Here is a 23,773-nt window from a genome sequence, read left to right as displayed (position 1 = left end):
GGCATTTCAATAACCAAATAATATTTTTAATTTTCTTTTAAAAAAAAGTTCCTTGTCCAAACGGGCCCCACCGGGGTGGAGCTAGGGAACACAAGGGGTTCATTAAGATCTCCTTCGCCAAAAAAAATATTTAATTACTTTTTAATTTCATTAGTGAAAATCCTACTACTAATATATCTATATAAAGTGAAGCTGAAAGCAATAAATTCAGTCGAACCTGCAAAAACCTTTTGCCTATTACAAATTGTCATGGATTTTCTTTCATGACTTTTTGTATAGAGTAAGAGGCAACTAACTTACAATGCAGAAGTTGATTCTTGATGGGCAGGAGAACACTAGTGATCATCATGAGTCTGATGAAAATCACCAAAATCATGATCAATGTATTGTTGTCCCAACTATGCTCAATGCAATTGCTGATGGCTTTATCAAGAAAGAAAAGTCATGGTAACAACTATCTTTAACATCACAAGCAATAATTTCAATTTTTCGATCCGACTTTTCAAAAATGTTGTTCTTCAAAAATAGTCTCTCTAGTCTTTACCTCTATAAGGTAGGGTTAAGGTTTGCGTACACAATACCCTCCTAGCTCAGATCCTACTCGTGAGATTTCACTAGGTATGTTGTTGTTTGTTTGTTGGACTCTTCGAAAATATTGTTGCACTTGTATTGGATCCTCCTAGAAATGTAATTTCAAGGACCCGACATGAATCCAGACTGCATATTTGAATAGTCCAAGCAACATAGATTTAAACGGTGATGTCTGGTCCAACTTAGGCGCTCACCTTGACTTTCGGTGGATACGTGTTATCTTTCACCAGTATAGGTGTGAGGTAATTCTTGTTTTATTAGTAAATTGCTTGGACTCTTAAAAAATATTGTTGCATCCATGTCGTATGTTTAAAAAAACAATAGTATTTTTTACGGACCTGGCATGCATCCGACAACTTTTCTGAAGAGTTTGAGCAACATTTGACTCGCTCACTAGTCAACTTACACTCACCTCGACTACCGGTGGTTACATGTTATTTTCATCAGTATAGGTACGAGGTAATTCGGCACGTTGAAACATAGACAGATGGGAAAAAATCACCGAGTAGATTCAAATTTGATTAAATTGTTTCCTCATACCTTAAAAATCTTTTAAACTATGAGTTCATTATGTTATGCAGGTTTGCCACTTCTCAGCTTCCAAGTGATTTATCAATTCGAGTTGAAGACATCACATTCTATGTTCACAAGGTAAGTAAAAGACACTTGGATATAAATATTCACTACTAAAAAAACACAAATTCTAACAAATATTTTGTAAATTAATTCTTTGTTATAGTTGATTAATAGAAAGTCGAAAATACAAATTTTGAAATTGAATTTATTAATATTGTATAATTGGTGTTAGATTAATAGGTTTAATTGCAGTTTTGATATTGTTTGACATGTTTAAAACTACAAGATTCTAAGACATCTCCAGTTTAAGATATTAAAAAAATATTCTTTGTTATTTTTTTGGCCCAAACCTAGTTAAACTAAACACTTAAATTGTTCAATATTGTGAATTCAATATTACACTTAAAAGAGGTGTATGTTGTAGTATTAGCCTTATTTTTGTAGTTTCTTACTATGTGTTGTGTATTGTGTTTCGATTATCACACTATTTTATTGTTGTTACTGTTTCTTTTCTGAATTTTCTGCACTACTTTCCTTGTTAGTTACTGTGCTTTCTTCACGGTCATTTTTTTCTTTTCGTAACTACTTCGATTTGTTGCACTTGAGTCAAGGGTCCTTTGAAAACATCTCTCTACCTCCACTATCTTGTGGAGTAAGGTCTGCATACATTCTACCCTCCTCAGACCCAACTCGTGGAATTTCACTCATATGTTGTGTTGTAGTACTAATTACTGAGAAGTTAATTCAAGTTTGTGTAATCTTGAAACAGTATCCACTTATTGCAAGGTGTGGCTACTTGAATCAAATTGAACTTCATGAGCATCAAAATTCACATTTAGGATATGATATCAAGCTTGAAAAGTTTCCAGGTGGATCAGAAACTTTTGAGACAATTCTAAAATTCTGTTATGGCTTGCCAATAAGTCTAAATCCAGCAAATGTAGCAGCATTGAGATGTGGATCAGAGATTTTAGAGATGACAGAAGCAATGGAAGAAGGGAATTTGATCTCGAAAACGGAAGCTTTCTTCACATTTGTAGCCCTTTCGTCGTGGAATGACACAATCGCGGTCATCAAATCATGTGAAATGCTATCTCCATGGGCTGAAAATTTACAGATTGTGAGAAGGTGTTGTGACTCAATTGCCTGGAAGATATTTAGAGAGAATTCATCAGGAGGGGAAATCATAACGAACGAAGGAACCTGGTGGTTTGATGATGTTGCCACTCTCCGTATTGATTTCTTCATGAGGATCATTACAGCAGTGAGGGTAAAAGGGATCAAACCTGAGATCATTGGTTCGTGTATTATGAACTACGGAGAGAAGTGTTTGCCTAGCATATATGGCGATACGAAAGGAATGGATTGTAAAAATGGTACTAATAGAAGGAACGATTCGCAATGGAGCATCACGAGTGGGAGGATCGTGGAAACGAGCATTGGACAGAATAAGGAACAGAGAACAATTATAGAGAGCTTGATCAGTATATTACCTCCTCAGAAGGAAACTGTTTCTTGCAAGTTTCTTTTAAGGTTGTTGAAGATGTCAATTGTGTATGCTGCATCACCAGCTTTGATTTCCGAGCTTGAGAAAAGAATCGGGATGGTGCTCGAAAACGCCAGCACGAACGACCTCTTGATACCTACATATGCAGTAGGTGAACAAACAATCAAGTGAGTTACTATCACTCTCAAGTTTCAATTTTCATCAGAACATTAACACTGTGCGCTTAAGCCCTGAAGTGAGGCACAAAACATGTTGAGACACTTTAAATCACTTAGAGGGTGCTTCACTATCGTCATCAAGGCTCTAAGGCATACTTTTTCTTGCCAATGAGCTTAATCCTGAAGAAATTACGCTTAATAGTTTTATTCTTTTTTTTCATTTCATTTATCCACATACTCCCTCCGTTTCAATTTGTTTGTCTTACTTTCTTTTTTAGTCTGTTTCAAAAGGAATGCATCCTTCCTTTTTATGAAACTCTTTAATCCTAACTTTTCACGTGACATGTTTACAACAAGATTCAGAAGTCTTCTTTACTTAAATTTTGTGTCAAATCAAAACCAAACAAACAAATTGAAACAGATGGAGTATTTGTTATTCGTGCTTATAATTATTAGTCTTGGACTACAAATACATATTTGTATCTCTTCTCCATTAAAATTCACAATTTGTTTGCGCTTAAAGCCTCAACGGACATAGCATTATGCAGTTTTAGTCTTTGATAACACTGCTCTTAACCAGTTTCATTGAATACAGTTCAAATGAAGAACAGACTATCCATAACATAGATGTGGTGCAGAGGATTTTGGATTATTTCCTGATGTATGAACAGCAAAAATTGCAGCAACAAGAACTGAAGTCGACGACATTGAATATCAGTAAACTGTTTGACAGCTACCTAGTGGAAATTGCGAGAGATCCCAATGTATCTATCACTAAGTTCCGAGTTTTAGCTGAATCATTGCCTCGACATGTTCGAACATGTCATGATGGACTCTACAGAGCTATTGATACATACCTTAAGGTTATTTCAGCTTCTGCAATCAAACTATCTAGCACTTTATTTTGATTCTGCAATCGAAAAAAGTAAAGTACAATGAAGTTTTATATCTTCTACAGACTCATCCTTCACTGTCTGAACATGATCGACGAAGGCTATGCAAGATCATGGACTGCGGAAAATTGTCACTTGATGGATGCATGCACGCTGCACAAAACGAAAGGTTGCCTATGAGAATCATTATCCAGGTAAAATCTACCTTCCAAAGAGATTCATGTGTGTTAACCTATGTTTGGACTCTTCAAAAATGCCATCAGGTACATGTTGGATCCTCTACAAAGTAGCGTACTTTTGGAGGATTTGACGTGGTGAGGCAACATTTTTAGTGAGTCCGAGCATCATAGGTGTTAAAACATTTAACGAAATAACAAGCATTATGCTGGCAGCAAACTTAGGTAGATTAAACTTCAGTTTCCAACTTAGCATCAAGTATATCAAGATGCTAACAAGAGTAAAGCATATAAGGCAAGTCTCCTGTACATCGCGCTCTAAACTGATAAGGATCTCGAAAATTGGTGTTATTACATCCACAAACATCCAGTATCCTAGCAATATATAAGATCTCGAGGACAGTGTGGAATCCCGGACCCCCCATAGCCAATGATTGTAACATGTTGAAAGGTAAAAGGGATTTTTATTGAAATTACAACAATGAATTCCCACAAGTAGGGTCTGGGGAGGGTAGAGTGTACACAGACCAATGATCAATGAAAGCATTCAAGAAGCCTAGCATGGATTTTAAAAACCAAGAAAAAAGGAGTTCCATCAACTAACTTTGCGAATGAACAACAACATACCCAAACCTTACCCCTACCTTTGCAAATGAATACTCCTAAAAAAACAGGAACTAGCAACGGACAAATTATCGATGAAATTTCTAGTCACTTTCATGTTTTTAGTGTGCACTATTGAAAAGACAGGAATTAGTGACAGACAAATTTTATAGATAAACAACAAAGTCGGTAACCCTATTGAGCAACAGATTATTAAAAAATATTGTTAGCTACGAGCTATTTAGCAGCAGATTAGGTATAGAAACATAAATACCAGCACCTAATCAAAACCTTATAGACATGCTGATTTACGTCTGAATTTCGAAGAGAATAATGCAGGTTTTGCTGTCGGAGCAAGTGAAGATGAGGGCTGCAGTACATGGTAAGGATATAACAGAGAGTGACGATAACTCAGACAAGGAAAACAGCTGGTCATCAACGAAGAACGAGGTCAAGTCCCTTAGAGAAGAACTCGAAAATGTGAAGATTCAAATGACTGAGCTTCATAGGGACTACTCTGAGCTGCAACAAGAATACGAGAAGACAAACAACAAGCATAGAAGTCCGTGGACATCGGGATGGAGGAAGATGAAAAAGTCTGCACTTTTCATTAGAAAAATGATCGAGGATGAAACTCAAGAGGGAGAGAATAAAGTTAAACCAGGCCGAAGAACACAATCCATATCTTAAGTGCAAAGTTTATACTTGTTTTCATGTATCTGGTTGATGAACCGATTAAAGTACAACTCTTTGTGGCATGGATGGAGTTTGGATGCATATTGTAAGTTATCTATGTTGGTCGGACTTTTCAAAATGACATAATAATGCTCCTACATAATATAATACAATCAGCATATCTCAGGTGAATTGTCATATAAAATAAAATGTGTGTATCTACTTGTTCAACTTTATACAAGTTTAAGTATCTACTTATGTACATCCAAAGTTGAATGACATAGATGTCAGTTGATGCCAAGTTAAAAGACACGTTCATATGTATTATGCCTTGTTCAAAGAAAGAAAGTGACTTCCTTTTTTGGGTAGACAACTTCTTTGGAAGATTTCTAAGGAGGAGGAAAGTTTTCTACAAATACTGAAACAAGTTTTACATTATTTCATTTTTTTGATATCGTAATCATGACCAACTTTTGAAAACCTCGACTAATTCCATGATATATTGTCACCTTGAAACAATTTTTTTGGTAAATCATGATATAGTTTTTTTTGTTTTGTTTTATATACATGCAATAGTATTGTGACTACTGAAATAAATATGAATAATCGTGAAAGAAGGGTGTGTAGATTATGTTTTGTTTCAGGGATCCATTTCTGTGGAAAGCTCTGAAAAATCTGAGATGTTTGCCACAAGCAAGCAAAGAGGACTGATACTCGCTTTCGGTGAATAATACCCCCTTCCAACCTTAACCAGATGTTTCAAGTTTGAGTCCATTTATGAATAATAATATGACGCTATTTACAAACTATATGATGAGTTTTCCAAATTCAGCTTTCACAGTAAATAAGATAAGCAAAGAGGAATTAGAAATTGAGATAAAGAGTGAATTTCCACATAGCTTTTTCACCCATTAGGCGTTACCCTGTCTTTCTGTATCTAAATAACATAATCAATATAATATGAGAAGGCAATAAAAGAGAAAATCATCTTTCTTTTTACACCCGAGTTCAAGCTCAAACTAAACTTCATCTCGCGGCTTCAAACTAGCTGGTAATCCGCGCACTCTAACTTCTTAGAAAAGGCGATTGCACTTATAGAAGGAGTTTCCAGCCAGAGATCCATCCAATTTCCGCTACTCAATGTGGAATCATGCTGAGGATGTCCATATACATCAAATACAGATATATCTACTAGTAAAGCAACAGATTTTTACTCAAATGTTCCAGTTCTGAGGTAGAGTGGGACTCCTCTAAAAATACTTATCAACTCTAAGCACTGTTTTCCTGCTACATGAGTAGAATCGATTGTCCCTTTTGTCAAATATTCATGGGAGTCATAATATGGTGTATTCACAATTCACATTTGCTTCTTTTTAACACGATATGGGTATTTTTGGTATATGCTTATGCTAATCATGACCAATGGAAGTGCCACGAGGCAGTATGGTGAAGGGAGTTTTCCATCGAAGATGAACTGGAGCAAAGCAGTGACAAGAAGTGCAGACACAATGACAAAACCCTGCGCACAATTTAAGACAAGCAGTTAGAAATAGCATTGTCAATAAAATAGACCATACAGTTGACTGTTTCGCTCCACCATGAGCTAACAAGAGAACATATTATGAATAAGAAAAATGAAAATATCCTTGGACTCCACTTCAAGTGTCATGGTAATGTAACAGAACTACAAATGCCTCAAATAAATCAAGGGGAAAGGCACAAGGCGGCGAAGAAATAAAAGAATAGCAAAAAGAAAAAAGAAAATTTTCAATCCCATTCAATTTCCGCACAACATGTAAAGCATAAGAAATTAAGCAAACACTTACCTTCCTAACACCACCGGCATATGAAGTCACAAGACCCACAAGAATTCCACCAACGGCATTTAAACTAACAGGGATCTGAAACAAAAGAAGTGGAGGTATCACGTAAAATCATGAGTTTTACCTAGATAGATCTGACTCCTTTTCCAAAATAAAAAAAATGACAATGAATCCAGGTCATCTTGATTTTTTTTTGTCATTTCAGTTCATCTTGATCCTTTTAATCGTTCCAGTTCATCTTGATCCTTTTTAATCGTTCCAGTTCATCTGGATTTTTTTGATAAAGAAAAATTATGTAAAAGCCTAATTAATGGAACAATTTATTGTCCTCAACAAACAAATTAAAAGTGACAATTGGATCCAACCAGAGGATAAGATGCATATGATAACAACACGTCGGGTAAATTAATAGAAGATATCCCCAGGTAGGGAACTAATTAGTTTTTTCAGGAAACCTTCATATTCATGGCGATACTTGTTCCTGGATGTTTTGAGTACTTGCATGCCAATTTAACAAGTTTCCATGAATAAAAATTAAAATATATAAAATAAAATTGCATATTTGCAATGCTGATTTACCAAAGTTAATGCAGTCCATCCATAGAAGAATCCATGCTGTCTAATAGCTTCTCCATCTGGGGACTTGGAAGTACTACTTATCAAGCAGAGACTCCCAATAATGGACATCTCAACAGTCATCAGGTAAGATGAGTGTTTCTTAACCTGTAATAGATGAAAAGCATATCAAAATGAAGGAAATGCAAAAGACCCTTTCATAAAATAACAGTGTTTACTTGCCTGAGATGCCCATTGACACAAGGCAGATGCCATACCAGAAAGCACAGATGCAACTAAAACTGGTACAATTCCATAGAATAAGATCTCATCAGGGTTACTACTACTGGAAGCTTTGCTGGAGCCCTCACCAACACTTAAAAGGACAGCTGCCATGATTAACAAGAAAAGAGCCCCAATTTGTTGAATGGATTGCTTCTGCCTGAGAAAATAAAGGGATTCTGGGGTAACAAGGCTCTCAGGATTCACCTGATACACAATTAGTGTAACTAACAAGAACACTTGCAGGATATAAATGATATCGCAATTGTGGTATAAATTATCTCGAGATAGCTAATCCCGGAAGTAAATATTCTACCTAGCATGGGATAAAATAAAGGGCAGTCCAGTGCACGAAGAATCCAGCGTTCACACAGAATCCGCATCCCAAGGGGGGAGGCCGAAGGGGGTATAATGTAGACAGTAGTGGTTTGATTCCATAACTCAAACTTGTGACCTATAGGTCACTGTAAAGATATGGCACCTGGCCTAACTCAATCCCAAAAGCTAGCTCACGAGGGGTGGATTTCCCAAGCCCATATAAGGAGACCACCAGTCCATTCCCCAACCAACGTGGGACTTTTTACCCACTCTAACACCCCCTTTCATGCCCAGACCCGACTGGAGCGTGGACCGAGAGCCCAAACGGGGATGGACCTGGCTCTGATACCATGTTAAATTAGGTCTTAGGCCCAACTCACACCCCAAAAGCTAGCTCATGAGGAGAGGATTGCCCAAGCCCATATATGGAGACCACCGGTCCACTCCCTAACCAATGTGGGACTTTTTACCCACTCTAATACCATGTGAGAAGAGAAGAGTTTGAGAGAGAACTCAACTTTTCAGTACCATCAGTAGCAGATCCAACTGCAATAGAACCAACATTTGATCCAAAAGATCCTTTGTTCACATTCTGTGGTTTCACCACAACAATGTGCTGGCCTCGTTTAACGACCACATGCTCGTTAGCAAGCACACTCTCGAGGTGATCAAGAAGCTCTTTAGCCTGCCAAATGCCAAAGTCAGGGTCACTTCAAGATGATGCCACACTAGTGCTGCTCTATCGACGAACCATCTGTTGCCTCGCTGTATTTCTTCATAATAGGCAACACCACTTTTTTCCACTCAGTGTCTGCAGGTACTAGACGAGATTCCCAATCAGAATCCTTACTCCACCTAGTGAAGTAACCATGCTCTGCTGATAAACCAAGTTCCGGACAATGTAAAGATATAGCACCTGGGCCAAGATGAGAAAGGTTTGAGTAAGGGTTTTGGATTTGTATGCTTCTCCACAGCAGTGGAGGCCTATAACGCTGTGAATACTTTTTATGGATTTATGTTGCACCGAAAGCCGTTATATGTGGCTATTGCTCAAAGGAAAGAGGAAAGACAGGCCCAGCTACAGCTACAACACGCACAACGACTCGCCGGACTAACAGGAGCTTCAGCCATGTTTCCTGGCGCATATCCTCCGCTTTACTATCCAGGCCATGGTGTTGTTCCTCAAGTACCAGCACGACCTGGGCTGATGTATCAGTCTCTTGCTATGAGGCCAGGTTGGGGTACTAATGGGTTCACAAACACCCTCAGACCTAGCTATCAACCTTCTCCAGTTCCCATGATTCCTAATACTTATCGACCATATCGGCAGAACAGGGGAAGGATGAATGGATATATGCCAGCTTCAAATGTGACCAATGTGCAGCCATCAGGTCAACCAGCGATGTCATCAAAAGATTCTCAGCGTGCTGGGCAGGTCAGATTTGCGCCGAATGGCCAGACTCGTGATGTGAACAAAGGATCTTTTGGATCAAATGCTGGTTCTATTGCAGTTGGATCTGCTGCTGATGGTACTGAAATGCTGAGTACCTTGCTTGCTTCTGCTAATTCTGAGCAGCAGAAACGGATACTTGAAGAGCTAGCTTTTGGGGTGTGAGTTAGGCCCAAGACCTAATTTAACAGTCACAAATCCCACGTTTTATCCATGGGATTATAATCCCTTATCCTTGTTACCAAATGATCATATCAGTCCAAGCACTAGTACGGTTGCCAAAGATAACCAAAACATACACTTGGTTGATAATCTTTTCAAAGCAAGTCTAAGACAAAGTGGCAACGATCAGTACTGTCAACGGATAGAAAACATTTCGGATCAACATACTAACTTGCATGGTCACGAGTTACGACAAAAGCATACCTCAAAATTATGTAAGTAAACAAGGCTGTGAAGAACAGTTTTGTTTGGTTCAAGATTGAAAACGTGAGTGAATCAAGATTTTTATATGAGATCTGCAATAAGCTGTTTTGTAGTGCATAGATAGCAGCAGGCAGTCCAGATGCAGTCAAAGAGCCAAATAAGGTCCACTCCCTGTAATTTTTCTTCAAAGTGCCTTCTTTTGCCATGAGAACAAGAGCACAAATAACCTGAAAAGTTGGAAGGTATATGCAAGTAAATATGTGCACCCATGGAGTGAAAAACAATGCAGAGAAAAAAGTATTACCTTGACTGCTTCACATGTTAAAACAGATGAAGTAACTATCACTTCACGCCTGTAGGAAGAACAGAACAGGAAATACTATTGTCATAATAGTATAAATATTAACAAGAAAGCATTTATCACCAAACAATTTATGTGAAAGGATAAGCATAAAGCATTTCCTTTACCAAAATAACAAGAAGTAGCAAAATAAACATAATAAAGAACTTCTTTGAGACAAGGAGGAAACAAGGAAAAAGGTGGAAACTAGGCCAGCCCATAGGGGCTTATCTCAATTTGAGTTTGTTTTTAAGTTTATACATCCTCCTTTATCTAAGAAATTGATATAATTCTTGCACAAAGCTTTGCTTGCTCATCGAGCCATCCCTATTGGATGTGGGACCATTCCTAACTGGATCGCTACCTAAGGAATTGATCCCCACATCTCCATAGGATTGAGCCAGCTTGAAGCTCCTGGGACTGGAAAAGCTAAACCAGTTCTAGGCGCCTAATCAAGGCTGATTCAATATAACTGAGGCAGGGAGTAACATCACAACCAAGACAATTTTCTTCTAATTCTAGAACTTAGTTTATATTTACACCAATGTGATATTTGATGAATTGCCTTTGACCTTCTGGCATATTATTAAGAAAGAGAGGACAATTTTCTTATGTTCCCACATGGTACATGATATGGTAAGTCGGTAACCATTGTAATATCTACTGTTGGTTCAGAAAGTCCTTTTAGTCAAGGTAAGTTGCAACTAAGAAGGAAGAATTATGCTAGCTGGACCAAAGTGAGACGTGTTCACCAGTCATGTGTTAGAAGTATTGGGTCACACCAGAAAGAAGAACCCAATATTTAAGAGGAGTTCAACTCCCAACAAGAATTCAACCAGAAAGATGATGAAGAATGGTGCAAGCAGAACAAGACCAACAAAAATTTTCTATTTTGTATATATCGTACTTTATTTGATAAGTCGATAAATGAACACCAAGTGTCAACAGTATGTACAAGTTGTTCATATAACAGTCTGGGTCATCAATAGGTATATATGAGTTACCCGACTAAGTGTACAATATGGGATTTTTTCTTTCCACCAAAAATACAAGTGAAAGAAGAATGATCTTTTAACTCTTTGCATGTCATTCTTATTATCTGAAACAATCTTTTGTTTCTTTCATTTCATAAGCAACAAAATAAACATAATGATGATGTTCCCCATGTTGCTTTCTTTCACTGCCAATTTTCTTTTGTCTCCAAGCTGGTGATAGATTCCTCTACTATTGTTGGTAAATGGTAACAACCACTACATGCTAAACAATGGGAATGCAAAGGTCCACAGTTTCGTAGCCTGCCTAATCGTCTCCGAAGTGTTTGTATAAGCAACACCACCTCACAAATATCATTCTCCTCTTTCTCAAATTATCAGATGGCGTCTCGTACAGCACACCAAGCAAACAAAGCAACTTCCTCTTGAGACTTAGAGACCAAATTTTTTTCACACCCCATTCTTACCTACCAACCTGACAACTCCTTGTAATACAATTTAACCATAAAATACTTCGCTCCCAATTCCCACCCCATATTATTAATTCTCCGTCCTTTCCCCAATCACTTTTTTTATAAGTTAAGTTCCCTTCTTTGTCCTTTCCCCATCATCTATTTCTGAGAAAAGATCCCCAATCTCCTCTTGATCCCAACTTGGATGGCCCTCCTAATGTTAATATCACAAGATGATCTCCTAATTATCCATTCTTAATAATCACATATCTTACCATCATTCTTGTTTATCTATCCGTATATATGCACTCTCAAAAGGTACCCATCAACCATAAATGCTTCTAAAACCTTTGCCTATTTGACAACAACATGAACAGTCTTATATTAGTAAGACTCACTCCCTATGGATCTTTTGGCATTCAAGCATGGTCCTACACACCTAGCTTAAACCCATTGTTTAGCTAGTACTATAAATAGGATTAATGTGGAGTCTCTATCCTTTATGATTTTTTGAAGAACTCTTCGGATTCCCAGTAAAGGCGGAGATCTTCTTTGATAATTTTCTTCCCTTATCTTCATTATCTACGGGTCAATTGTCACTAACACATTGAATAGTGTTAAATACCAATATGCACGAACAAATAATGCTTAGAATACAGTACAAGCACAACTATATCAACAAAAAAAAAGTTGCCTACTTCAACTAGAATTGAGATACAAATTAATATATTCAGAAAATAAAATTACATTCTACAAAAAAAAACTGAAAATTAGATTAAAAATATAAACTGAAGAGTGAAGAGAGTATAATCTGAACCTGACAAAACGCTTGGATATAAGCGGCTGAGCACCATACTGTAAGGTGAGGAGCAAAGAATAAAACCACACTTTGCCGCCGGTTTTTGCCGCCGCCGGGTTCTCGGAGTTCACTTTTTTGGATTCCGTAGCAGCCATAACGGTTGACCCGAAATGTATACACGAATCGGGTCTGTTCCAATCGGATCCTTCGATTATTGCTGCTATCGAACTGGTGAAGGCTTCGCGTGAAGCTTTCTCTGCTGTTTGGCTATGGCGTCGGAAGGGTAATACGGCGCCGTTGGAAGGTGACTTTGAAACTGACACTACTTTGAGTTTTCTATAATGGTTAAAGTTAAAGTTAAAATTAAAATTAAAATAAAATAAAAAGACTTTTATTTGCCTAAGGAAGGAATATTTCAATTGAATTTGAAAAAGATAATGTATTGATTTTTTGGATTTCTAAAAAGGAAATAAAATTACAAGTGATTAGAGAAATCATTTTTTATGCTACAATTAGGGTGAGTTTGATACGATAGATATCGAATTATCATATAGATATCAAACTTTTTGATATAAAGCTTCCAACGTTATGATATTTATGGTCAAGTATGGTGTTTGGTATGTATTTTAATTTTTTTGATATTCTATTCGATATTTTTTTGTTTTTTTTTTTTAAAATAAGATATCAAAGTAGATAGTTATATATATAATTTATATATATTATTATAATGCTAAAAAATATATAATCTAATATTAGTACAAAATTATTGCTCCTATATATTGGATTTTGACTACTCTATCTAACTGAAAAATAAACAAAAGAGAATTGCTTGTATTTTTTTAAAAATATTTCTATATTTATAAAGTGTATGTTATTACATTATTACATATGGTATAAATGAGGTGATATTTCTTGAAAAAATGGAAGTATATTGTTTATTGTATGAATATACGTAAGTCAATGGTCTAATTTGTCTATGTACCAATTTGCAATTTGGCATGTGCAATTTGTCTATAGAAGTCTCTCAAAAGACTTCGAAAATAAAAAATATTATAGTACTTTTTAAACACTGTTGAAGTAAATTGAGTTATATTTTTTTCGTTTTATATTGCTTGGTTTACGTTGATTAAGTTTTAATTAGAGGTATAACTTATTGAATTAGTCATGTTTCGAAATTCTAAATTTGACTACTACTATTTTGTGTAGTTATTAAGTAGGCGTTTGGCCATGCGATACCATATCACGATATGGTGTCGTGAGATGGAATCAGCGTTTGGACATGCGATTTTACGCTGATTCCATCTCATGATTCCATCTCATGAGAGGTGATACCATATTCTCCAAAAACCATGATATGAAATCACCATGTGATTCCATATCATGATTTGAGATATTTTAATACAATAATTGATCCATGAGTTTATATTTTGTTAAAACAACCCCACATTTATATCTACTAACCATTTGTTTCATATGTAAATAAAATTTATAATCACATCATTACTTTTTAAAATTTATTATTCTCACAAATATAAAATTTATTATTACTTTAAATTTGGTGAATATAAATGATAAAGTAGAAATTTACTTGGTGAATATAAATAAGAATGAAGGGAGTAATACTTTTTTGATTTTTCATAATAAAAAAGAACGTCTTAATCTTATGACTAAGCATAATCTTGATAAAAGACAATTTTCATTGGCGGTGCCGCACTTTCTTAATCTTAGTATTCGCAAAATGTTCGTTCACATGACTGAAGAATATCAAGTCCAATTGATTGAGGACTTGGGTAAATTTGATCAATTAATTATTAATATTTAGTCAAGTGGACTAGTTATAATTTTTTTGATTAAATTTTATTAGAAGTGTTTTTGACTCAAACTTGTGGTAACTTTTTAAAATTTCATTATTCAATAATATTTAACTATTGATTTTTCTTGTAAATAGTTAGAAGTCAGTGATGTTTGTTAATTTTTATCTTAGTGTATTTAACTTCTAAGTTAATATTTACTCACTAATGTATGTTTTTTTCTACTTTATAGGTTATTTGTAAGAGTAGTTGAGAGATATGAGCATATTAAGTACAATTTATGTTCAATTTTTTAAATTAAATTAAAGTTAGATGAAACAATTACTTAAGTGAAGAACAAATAACTTTGTAATAATTTATTATGTGATTTTATAATTTTTGTTTATTTGATAAGATTGAATAAACAGTTGGGGCTATTTTAATAGTTTTACAACTTATGGAATTTTTATGTTTATGAGAAAATATACAACACAAAAATTCCATATCGCATGTCCAAACAAACTGTAACATCCGGCAATTTGAAATAACTATGAAAAAGCTAAAAAAAATGGAAATAGTCATTTTTGGAAGGAATTCAAAATCTGGAAAATTGGCTAAATGTGGGAAATCAATGAGTTTTGGCCAATTTTGAGCAGTCATAACTCCTAGATCGGGATGAGTTAGGAGTATTTCCAGCTATGATTGTGAAGCTTGTGGAATGATCTTTCCAACGCCACCAAGTTTACTCGATTCCGAGTTCGTATGAGCGAGTTATGCCCTTTGAAAGTTGGGCAGTTGGCAGGGAATCCGTCCGGAAATTTTAAGGGCATTTTGGTCTTTTCCCTAGCCATTTCTTTTGGGGTTATATTGTGGTGTTAGGCTGATTTTTGGATCATTTTGTCTCATTTTAAAGAGTGAGAGCTAGGGCTTGTGAGGGAAGAGGAGAAGAAGAGGAAAAGAAGAGAAGAAAGAGGAGATCAAACAAGTTTCCGTCAAAGATCGTCGTGGATATCGTCGGGGGTGATCCCTACTAGGTATGTGAGTTCTTAGTGTTGGGTTGATCCTTTCCCCCACACGCCAAACCCGTTTTATTTTCAAGAAAAGAATGGTTGTGTTGTTGAAGTTGTTGGTTATGTTGTTAATGTTGTTGATTGTGTTGTTGAGGTTCTTGTTGACTTGGGACATGATTTTGGTTGTGCTTTTGAGTTGAATCTCTTGTATGTTGACGTATTTTATGATCCTTAGTGTTTGGGATTGAAACCCTTGGAGTTAGGGTGGTTTAGAGTTGGGAAAAAGAGGGAGAAAAGTCGAGTTTTCTGGGGAAAGGGGTGGCGCGTCGCGCCTGCCAGCCGCCCCAAAAGAGTTTCTGAGTTTCCTCCCTTGGGGTGCCGCACCTAGCAGAGCGCCAGCAGGTCCCTTCTGAGCTTCAAGGGCTGGCGCTCCGTGCCTTGCAGAGCGCCAAGAACGCCAAGTTCCCCCATTCTTTTCATACTCTCTCATGCATGTTCCTTGGTATTGTACCTATGTTTCCAAGTTGTTTCCAACACTCCAAAGTACTTCTAAACGTCAAGAACTCATCCAAAAATGTGTGATCATACACCTTGAATCCATAATCCAATTCAAGGCGAGTTAGTATCAAGTTAAGGTGAAGTTAGAGTCAAGTCAAGCAAAGTTAAGAAGTAAGTTCAAGCAAGTCTCTAAAGCTTTCCAATAGTCGTTATTAAACGTTTTACCTTCATTTTAAGGTTCAAGTTTCAAGTCAAGTAAAGAGTATAGAGTTCAAGCCAAGTGAAGAGTCTCAAGTTTCAAGTGAAGTCAAGAGCATAAAGTCGAGTCCATTTCTCAAAGTTATTAGGGAACTATGTATTCCCAAAGAAGTTTTAAAGAAATGTTTTTACATTTAAATAAGGTTGGAAACTGAGATTTCCAAAGAGCCTTCGGGCTAGTTTTTGAGTAATTATCTCAAATAAGCAGGAAGACATATGTTTTAAAAACATAAGAGCCAGTACATTTTTGGGAGTAGTATCGAGCACCGAATTGGGGGAGCATTCAAAGAACTCACAGCCCCCATAGAACTATGTTAGCCACCATGGGTAGAAAAGGATCATACTTTTTAGATGAATCCTTTTCCAGATAGACTAGTGGATCCATTAGGCAGTTCAGGTCTTATACCTTTGGCCGGGTATAAGATGCTCTGGCAGCGTGAGGTCGATCACTGTATCATCACTGTAGCTCTTATGTGATGGTTGTCGGTTAGAGAAACTCCCACATCAGTTATTGTATTTTCATACACATAAAGTATTATATTTTTATATACATCAGTTCATTTGTATTTCTATATACATCTCAGGCTTATTGTATCTTTGTATACACACAGAGTTTATAACATGTTTTAAGCAGTCTTTCTTTATAACACACTTGTTTTAAAATTGCCTTATATTGAAAGAAGTCAGTCAGGTTGAGTTGTGTTGAGCCAGGTAAGCTATTCAGTTTCTTCCAGATTTTCCTTCTAGCCTATGTTGCTTAGTTTTCCAGCTTGCATGCTCGTACATTCAATGTACTGATGCTAGTTGGCCTGCATCTTATGACGATGCAAATACAGGTACCCTAGATCAGCATCCTGCACGTCGTTGATCCAGCTGAGCACTCCAGAGTCAGTGGTGAGCCTGCTTGCTTTACGGAGGACTCAATTATGTTGTTCTCTTAGTTTTGTTCTATTAGGATGTTGCGGGGTCTGTCCCAACATCCATCTCAGTATTGTAGAGGCTTCATAGATAGTTAGTCAGTTAGTTTTGAGTCTCTCATCTATGTACATATGTAAATATCCTATTTTGAGATTCGAGTTGTCTTTGTGGCCAGATTTTATAAGTTAAGTTGTTTTGAAACCTTGCATTTGCATTGAGTTATTCTGTTAAGATTAGGTTTCCGCTGAGTTAAGAAAACCAGAAATGGTCTTCGGGTGCCGGTCCCGCCCAAGGTGTAGGCTCAGGGTGTGACACAAACCTTCAATTTCATCTCATGATTCCATATCATGATACCATATCGCGTGGCCAAACGAGCCCTAAATATTAAGGACGATATGGAAAAGAAGTAATAAAACTCTCTCAATTTGCTAAAAAGACCAAGTAAAATAAATAGATGGAAGTAAAAACTTGATCGAGAAGAAACGACGGCATGGCCTCTTCTAAGTCTTCAATCGAGAAATGGTGGTGAAAATCATTTACACCTCCCGAACTTTACTTTAAAATTCAAACTGTCCTTCAACTTTGAGAAATTTCTCTCCCAGAAATAATCAAACTTCCCTCTCAACTTTAACTTAATATTATGACTTTAATGATATAAGGATCAGTGAAATTAAAACTCCAAAACAATAGGCAACATGAAGATGCACTATACTAAAAAAAAATATAACATATGAAAACAAACAATTTTATGAGTTTACTAATACAAGAGGTATGCAAATGCAAATGATTCAAACACAACACAAGGACTCAATATACTCAAAAGCACCAATTGTACTACAATAAAAAAACTTGTTCATCTTCAACATCATAATCACAGAATTTCTCAAAGGTCTTGTTTATAAGATTGTACTTCATTACCTTATCATCATTAGGAGCTGCCAGAACCAAAAATGCATCCTCTTTTTGTTTACCTCGAACCAGATATAAAATTGTAAAATTACAATAATTCAACTCATGATCAGGATGTTCAAAATCAATCTTGTACGTAACAAACCATTAAGAATCATCCCTTTTCATCTTGTATACATCAAATCGAACCGTGTAGAATGAAATTTTTGTGAGGTGCAAATGGCCACAAGATTCACCAAAATATGCTATGGTTGTTCCTTGATCATCTAGAAAATGTGGCATTGGTATTACCCCTAACCTCTCAAAATCAAGATTGTAATATAAACAAGTCAAGTTTCCAATAGTACTAATCCAGTAAATTGATCCATTCCAATAAACCCCTTTGGAGAAATTAACATCAGCAATGAATGGATCACCTGATAGTCTCCATGGCCTTGTTTCGAGTTGATTTCACATGTGGTCATTAAACTTTATCCACTATAAAAAAATAAAAATAACACAACTACTTTTTGTCATATTTACTGAACTTTACATATTAAGTGATGCTTCGCGTATTTACATATTAAGTTAGTAAAAATATATCTTACCTTTTAGTTTGTCACAAAAAGGTAGAGTTTAGTTAAAAAATAATTTGAGATGAGTAAATTTCAATCTGAAATTCACAAACCTGTTTGAGATGAGTAAATTTCAATCTGATAATGCTGAGGAGACGACATAGAATTGCGAACACATATTACTTGTAATGAGGAGACTTGGCAGGATCAAAAGCTAAGCTTATACCATGAATTTTAGAATTTTCAGTTTGAAGAACTGATTTTGGAAGTGTTGTGTAATGTTTCGTAGTGGGGTTGCATACATAGTAATTTGTTTTCGCTAGACGCGAAGGAGAGTTGTAACAGAGCATTAGTCCATTCCAAGATTGCAAAATACTAATGCCAGAAGAGTTTTTAATGAATTTGAGATTCTTAAATGGTGGTTTTGTGGGGATCTTCTTTTCAAAATGAACATAATCAAACTGGGGTTTTGCTGGAAGAGAATAAGGACAGGTCAAGAAAAGGCCTATTGCGTGATTTGGATTGAGGTGACAAAGTACAGAAAAATGTGGATGAGTAATGATTGAAATCCAACGTTTGGATGCGGGTTTCAAACAGAGAAGGGATTTATTGGTACGCGTAAAAGAATTTCAATCAATAGATCATCAATCGAAACAACTATTCGAGTTGATGATTGCTGCTCTTAATCTAAAAATTTGGGGATTTTGAGTTTAATGCCTTGCATTTTTAGTAGTAAGTTTTATTTGTGTTGTGCATGAATTGCTGGTGATGGATGAATGTTTAATATGTCAACATATAGGTAAAGATTGCTTAGGAAGTTTCATTATTTGATTAAGTTGACAAGGTCTATGATGTGAACAGATGATCTGAATTACATAAACGTGGTTTTTTACTTGACCTGTTGGAAATTCTGTCCTCTAACTTTGGGTATGCATAAGTAGATACTTAAACTTAAATAAAATTGAACAAATAGACACATTCGTCTTATATAGTCCTACAAGACAATTTTGTGTCCTATGACGTCCTATATTTATTATGTCATGTAAGACATGTGTGTCTATTTGTTCAATTTTATACAAGTTTAAGAGTTTACTTGTGCACACTCAAAGTTGGAGGACATGGATCTCAGTGAACCCGAATTAAGAACATATTTACGTGTTATGTCAAGTGTAGAGTAAAGTTTAATGTAATCATCTATGAAATTAACCAACCTATTTCAGTTGAGTGAATTTTACTAGGTAGAAAATAGAATATGTGTGGATGATTAAGAAAAAATGTACAAATCTGTATTGGCTATCAATTATCATCATGTCATCAACTATACCAATTAATGAGTTTTTATAGAATATGAAATCATTTCTATTTAAAAGGGAATGATATTCTCAAAATATGTGGAAATAACAATAACAACATGAATATATGAGAACTAAGTATTCTCAAGAGTAAATGTTTTCACATTTAAAAGATGAGGAAACTGAGATTTCCCAAAAGAGTTTAAGAGGAGTTTTTGAGTACTATCTCTTTTCAGAGAAATATTTTGAGTAATAATCTCAAACCAGAGGAAGAGTTATGTTTTTAAACATATGAGCTAAGTATATTTTGGGAGTAGTATTGAGCACCGATATGGGGGAGAGTTCAGATAACTCACAACCTCCATAAACCATGTAGCCAACGTGGGTAGAAAGGGTCATACTTTTTATATCTCAGTTTGTATATGAAAATACAAAATAACTTTGTGGGAGATTCTCTAACCGACAACTATCACTATGAGCTATGTGATGATACAACATCTAGCCCACGCTACCAGAACTGTCATATACTTTGCCGAGGTATAGGACCTACTCACTAAGTGGATCCACTAGTCTATGCTTAAAAGCACTAAGGAATCACCTAAAAAGTATGGCCCTTTCTACCCACTTGGCTACATGGTTTATGAGGACTTTGAGTTATCTGAACTCATCCCCATATCGGTGCTCAATACTACTCTCAAAAATATAAACTTAGCTCATATGTTTAAAAACATAAATCTTTCTCTGGTTTGAGATTGTTACTCAAAATATTTCTCTTAAAAGAGATGGTGCTCAAAACTGCTCAAGAACTCTTTTGGAAATTGGTGTTTTTCTCTCATCTTAAATGTAAAAACATTTACTCTTGGGAATATTTAGTTCTCATATATCATTTTGAAGAAAATGAACTCAACTCTACTCTTCTTCAAACTCAAATGCTCAAGTCTTAAAACAAGTTTAAAAGATTTTGCAAAAGACTCGAAGGAACTCTCAAGACTTAACTCTTAACTCTACCTTGAATTTGAATTATGGATTCAAGGGTTATGATATCATGTTATGGATGATCTCTCGATGTTTAGATGTAATTTAGAGTGTGGATATAAAGTAGAAAACATAGGTATGATTCAAGGGAACTCATACGAAAAGAATGACGAAAGAGTAGGGGACTTGGCGCACTGAGTGGGGCGGGGCATCAGCCCTTGAATTACTGAAGGGGGGTTGGGAGCACTGAGTGGCGTGGCGCCCGAGGAACAAAACTACAAAACATCTTTTCTGCCCAGAACTTCCCGACGAATTTTTTTTCTCGTTTTCTAACCCCAATTCGCCTAGAATCGAGTGGTTTATTCCCCACTCACTTAGATTCAAATACCCATCATAAGTACACAATAATCTACTCAAAACAAACCTTAAACTACTAACACTTATCTTAAGAGTTCATCAAAAACCAACAATCAAGATTACAAATGAAATTTCAAGAAAACTTTTCAAGAACACAAATCCTTCAACTTCAAGAACGAAATTACACTAAAAATAGCATGATTGGCGTGTGGGTGAACGAACCCAACACTATGAGAACTCACATACCTCTTAGGATCGAATCCTTGGCGAAAACCTTTTGAAAATCTCCTGAATCTTGACGAACACTTTGAACTTTTCTCTCTTTCTCCTCTTCTTGAACTCCTCTCAAAACCCTAAACGTATTTGAGATTTGTAAAACTGACCCAAATCATATATGATCCCAAAATATTACTAAAAATCATTTTAAGCTGAAGGGGTAAGGAAAAGACCAAAATAACGCTCATTAATTCTGGTAACTTTCCTTAATTGGACAGACATATTTCAAACGGTTGTATCTCTATCATCCGAACTCAAAACTTAGCAAACTCGATGGCGTTGGAAAGAGGATTTCAAGACCTTTCATTTGATATCTTATGGGCCACCTAACTCATCCTGTACTTAAAGTTATGGTCGTTTGAAGTTGACCCAAACCTCACAACTTAAGCATAACTTGAAAATTTTTAGATTTAGCTATTTCCAATTTAGCTCTTTCTAAGGCAGGATGTTACAATACATGACTGTACACGGTGTATCAGTTGGATACATCACTTTACGCGATGTATCGAGATGTTACTTTACGTGATGTATCAAGACGATGAGTGATGTATCCAAAACCAAGATGTGATGTATCAAGACATTGCGGGATGTATCCGAAATCGGGTGCGATGTATCAGGATGTTTTAGGATGTATTCGGATTGTACCAAATTTAAGGTAATTTTGTAATCTGAAAAGGAATAGGGTAGTTTAAAATCGAACAGAAACCAATAACCCGAACCAAAAAAATGTTATTGGTTTATCTGTAATGACTTACTGATTTAGCGATTTTGATAATGGTTTGGATATTTTTTGTTATCGGGTTATCAATGATTAACGGTTTGAGGTTTTTTCTTAATGGGCTAACCGATAACTCGATAGTAAATTAAATAGGGAAAACTACATAAATCCCACTAGTTTAGGTCCTAATTACTAACATTACCGATAGTTTCAAATATTACTTCATCTACCATATTTCATGCTTAGGATACATGAGTTTAAATCTGCGAGATTCATGTATCTACCGAATAGACAATTAATTTTGAAAATTTAAATTAATCAAATCCCTTAATATAAGGCGGAAATCAAGGAAGTATCTATATTTAATTAATTTCATTTTATTATTATTTGAAATAATAAATTCATTAATATTATTCAGAAAAGACAAAAATATGTATATCTTGATCATGTGATTTGATTAATTTCATTTTATTACTCTTAAAATAATAAATTCATTAATTTAATGTATCTATTATAAATATATGATGTATACAACAAACCAAATACTTAGAGACATATGTATCATACAAGTACATTCATACGTATCATAGAAGTATCTAGTATTAATTTCATGTATTTGTTATATATATCTAGTATTAATTTCATGTATCTATTTATATGATCTAATATTAATTTCATGTATCTATTTATATGATCTAATTTTAATTTCATGTATCTTTTATATGTATCTAGTATTAATTTGATGTATCAAGTGTCAATTTCATACATTATATTCAAAACATGTATCTTGGATACATAGTATGCATATACATATAATTATGTGTTCTAAATATGAAATGTAACTGAAACACACGAATTTAGGAACAAATCACGATGGTAAATCAATATCTGTCATATCATTAAATCAAGAACAAAAGTATAAAAAATCAAAATTCTTCATTCTTTTTTCTCATAGATACATATAATCTTAAGTCAGATACACAAACTCTTAATTAGAGACATGTACACCTAATGTGTATCCAACATTGTTGCACTTGATATGTACTTAATGGTGTATTTGTACTGTTAATTAAAGATTAGTGTAATTCTTTCATCTTAATTACGTTCATAGCTGGTCAGGACATCTCATTGCGGCGGTGTTTGCTCTCTTCTTTTGATTTGTCGATGTTGCTCGCTTTGCCTAGATCTGACGGACCTCTGGCAGAGCCATTGTAAATTTCACTTTTTTGTCCCTCCGACTAATAAAATTTTGAAGAAGAAGGTCCTCTAATCGTCAGAGATGAAATTTGAGTCAATTAAAGAGTAAAATTGTTAGAAAAAAATTGTGGCTAATTTGGCAGCAAAAAGGCACAAACAAACTACTTGCAAATAACACTAATTGCCATTATATTGGGCATCCTCTATACAATAAAATATAATTTTCTAAAGCTATTACATTATTTGCATTGAATCAGGTTGTTTGCGGCAGTTGATACTAGTTAATAAGTGGGAGGTGGGTGGGGGGAGATTAGGGTTGGATATTGGAGGAGATGTTGAAAGAGAAATATATTTAATTGTTATTAAAATGTTAATTGTGAAGTTTAAATGTAAGGATAAGTAATC

The 23,773-nt window shown here is 35.4% G+C and overlaps 2 protein-coding genes and 1 pseudogene across 3 annotated transcripts; 1 reads left to right on the top strand and 2 right to left on the bottom strand.

The window, feature by feature from the left end:
* The first annotated feature begins 255 nt into the window (after positions 1-255).
* LOC125868156 (BTB/POZ domain-containing protein DOT3) lies at positions 256-5,318 on the top strand. 2 transcript variants are annotated; one of them, XM_049548768.1, is made up of 6 exons: positions 256-447; positions 1,173-1,242; positions 1,937-2,841; positions 3,428-3,695; positions 3,791-3,919; positions 4,832-5,318. In XM_049548768.1, exons 1-6 carry the CDS (start codon positions 302-304, stop codon positions 5,192-5,194), a joined length of 1,881 nt encoding a protein of 626 aa, XP_049404725.1. In that variant the 5' UTR covers positions 256-301; the 3' UTR covers positions 5,195-5,318. The 2 variants fall into 2 exon arrangements, with proteins under 2 accessions (XP_049404725.1, XP_049404726.1); XM_049548769.1 differs by having other exon boundaries at positions 292-447; positions 4,844-5,318.
* Positions 5,319-6,026: 708 nt separating this feature from the next.
* Positions 6,027-12,953, bottom strand: LOC125868159 (UDP-N-acetylglucosamine transporter ROCK1). Its single transcript, XM_049548776.1, has 7 exons — positions 12,635-12,953; positions 10,338-10,386; positions 10,034-10,260; positions 7,801-7,999; positions 7,582-7,725; positions 7,006-7,080; positions 6,027-6,698 (listed from the first exon to the last, which is right to left on the bottom strand). The coding sequence occupies exons 1-7, from the start codon at positions 12,769-12,771 to the stop codon at positions 6,537-6,539; spliced, it is 993 nt and encodes a 330-aa protein (XP_049404733.1). The 5' UTR covers positions 12,772-12,953; the 3' UTR covers positions 6,027-6,536.
* A 4,925-nt stretch (positions 12,954-17,878) lies between these two features.
* LOC125867213 (F-box protein At5g07610-like) lies at positions 17,879-23,381 on the bottom strand (annotated as a pseudogene).
* Positions 23,382-23,773: the final 392 nt, after the last annotated feature.

This window comes from Solanum stenotomum, chromosome 6 (assembly GCF_019186545.1).
Source record: "Solanum stenotomum isolate F172 chromosome 6, ASM1918654v1, whole genome shotgun sequence".
NCBI classification, from domain to species: Eukaryota; Viridiplantae; Streptophyta; class Magnoliopsida; order Solanales; family Solanaceae; genus Solanum; species Solanum stenotomum.
The sequence above is the reverse complement of the archived record's forward strand: the minus strand, read 5'-3'. Positions and strand labels throughout refer to the sequence as shown.